The 826-nt window shown below is 44.4% G+C and overlaps 1 protein-coding gene across 1 annotated transcript in view; it reads right to left on the bottom strand.

Annotated features, from left to right (window-relative positions):
• Window positions 1-6: 6 nt before the first annotated feature.
• The window catches only part of LOC106511726 (uncharacterized), a gene marked incomplete at its 5' end in the record, with an annotated part of 8,085 nt that continues 7,265 nt past the window's right edge, over window positions 7-826 (bottom strand). Inside the window, 1 exon segment of the mRNA XM_014000472.1 lies at window positions 7-826. Within this exon segment, the coding sequence (XP_013855926.1) occupies window positions 296-826 (531 nt within the window).

The raw sequence follows: 826 nt of genomic DNA, 5'->3' as shown, positions 1-826 counted from the left end.
AGGGGCCAGTTCAAAACTGATTTCCTACTGTACTGAAAACCTCCGTAGTGAAAAGCAGTTAAGGGTTGAAACTGCATTTTCCTACTGTAATGAGGTTTTTCTGTAGTGAAATGCAGTTTGATGACGATGATGATGATGATGATGATGATGACGATGACGATGATGATGATGATGAATGGAGGGGCCAGTTCAAAACTGATTTCCTACTGTACTGAAAACCTCCGTAGTGAAAATCAGTTAAGGGTTGAAACTGTTTTTTCCTACTGTATTGAGGTTTTTCTGTAGTGAAATGCACTTAAAGCCAGTCCAAGTCTAGCCCCTCCCCACAGTAGGACTTCCTATTGACCCCATAGTCAAAGAGGAGCTCCTCGTTGACACGAATCTTCTGTGATGCTATGAAAAGTATGACCTCTTTCTCTACCCCATCAGATGTGAAGATGTACAGTCTTGGCTTGATGTTTGGGTGTTTTCTTGAGTGGTTGATTAGCCGCCCAAAAGTGAGCTTTTCTGGGTGGCACTCGCAGTGTTCTTCATGTGCGTCAATGCACAGGGCCTTTCCTTTGTTCTTAAAAAAGAACATATACCCACTCTCAGACAGCTGGATGTCACGGTGGATTTCTTCACCCTTTCTATGTGACACCAACTTCCCATGGTAGTCACAGACAACTTCCCCTGGCAGAAAATCCCGTGTGGTCACAACACCCCTGTTTTTACCCTCAATTTCACTAAAGGCCAAGCCCGTCCATTTTTGTGACTTGATACACTTGACCACCCGGTCTGATCTGACTGCATCTTCTAGACTACCAGTTGGCTTCCAATCCTGGAC

The sequence above is a fragment of the Austrofundulus limnaeus genome, unplaced genomic scaffold (assembly GCF_001266775.1).
Source record: "Austrofundulus limnaeus strain Quisiro unplaced genomic scaffold, Austrofundulus_limnaeus-1.0 Scaffold3138, whole genome shotgun sequence".
NCBI classification, from domain to species: domain Eukaryota; kingdom Metazoa; phylum Chordata; class Actinopteri; order Cyprinodontiformes; family Rivulidae; genus Austrofundulus; species Austrofundulus limnaeus.
The sequence above is the reverse complement of the archived record's forward strand: the minus strand, read 5'-3'. Positions and strand labels throughout refer to the sequence as shown.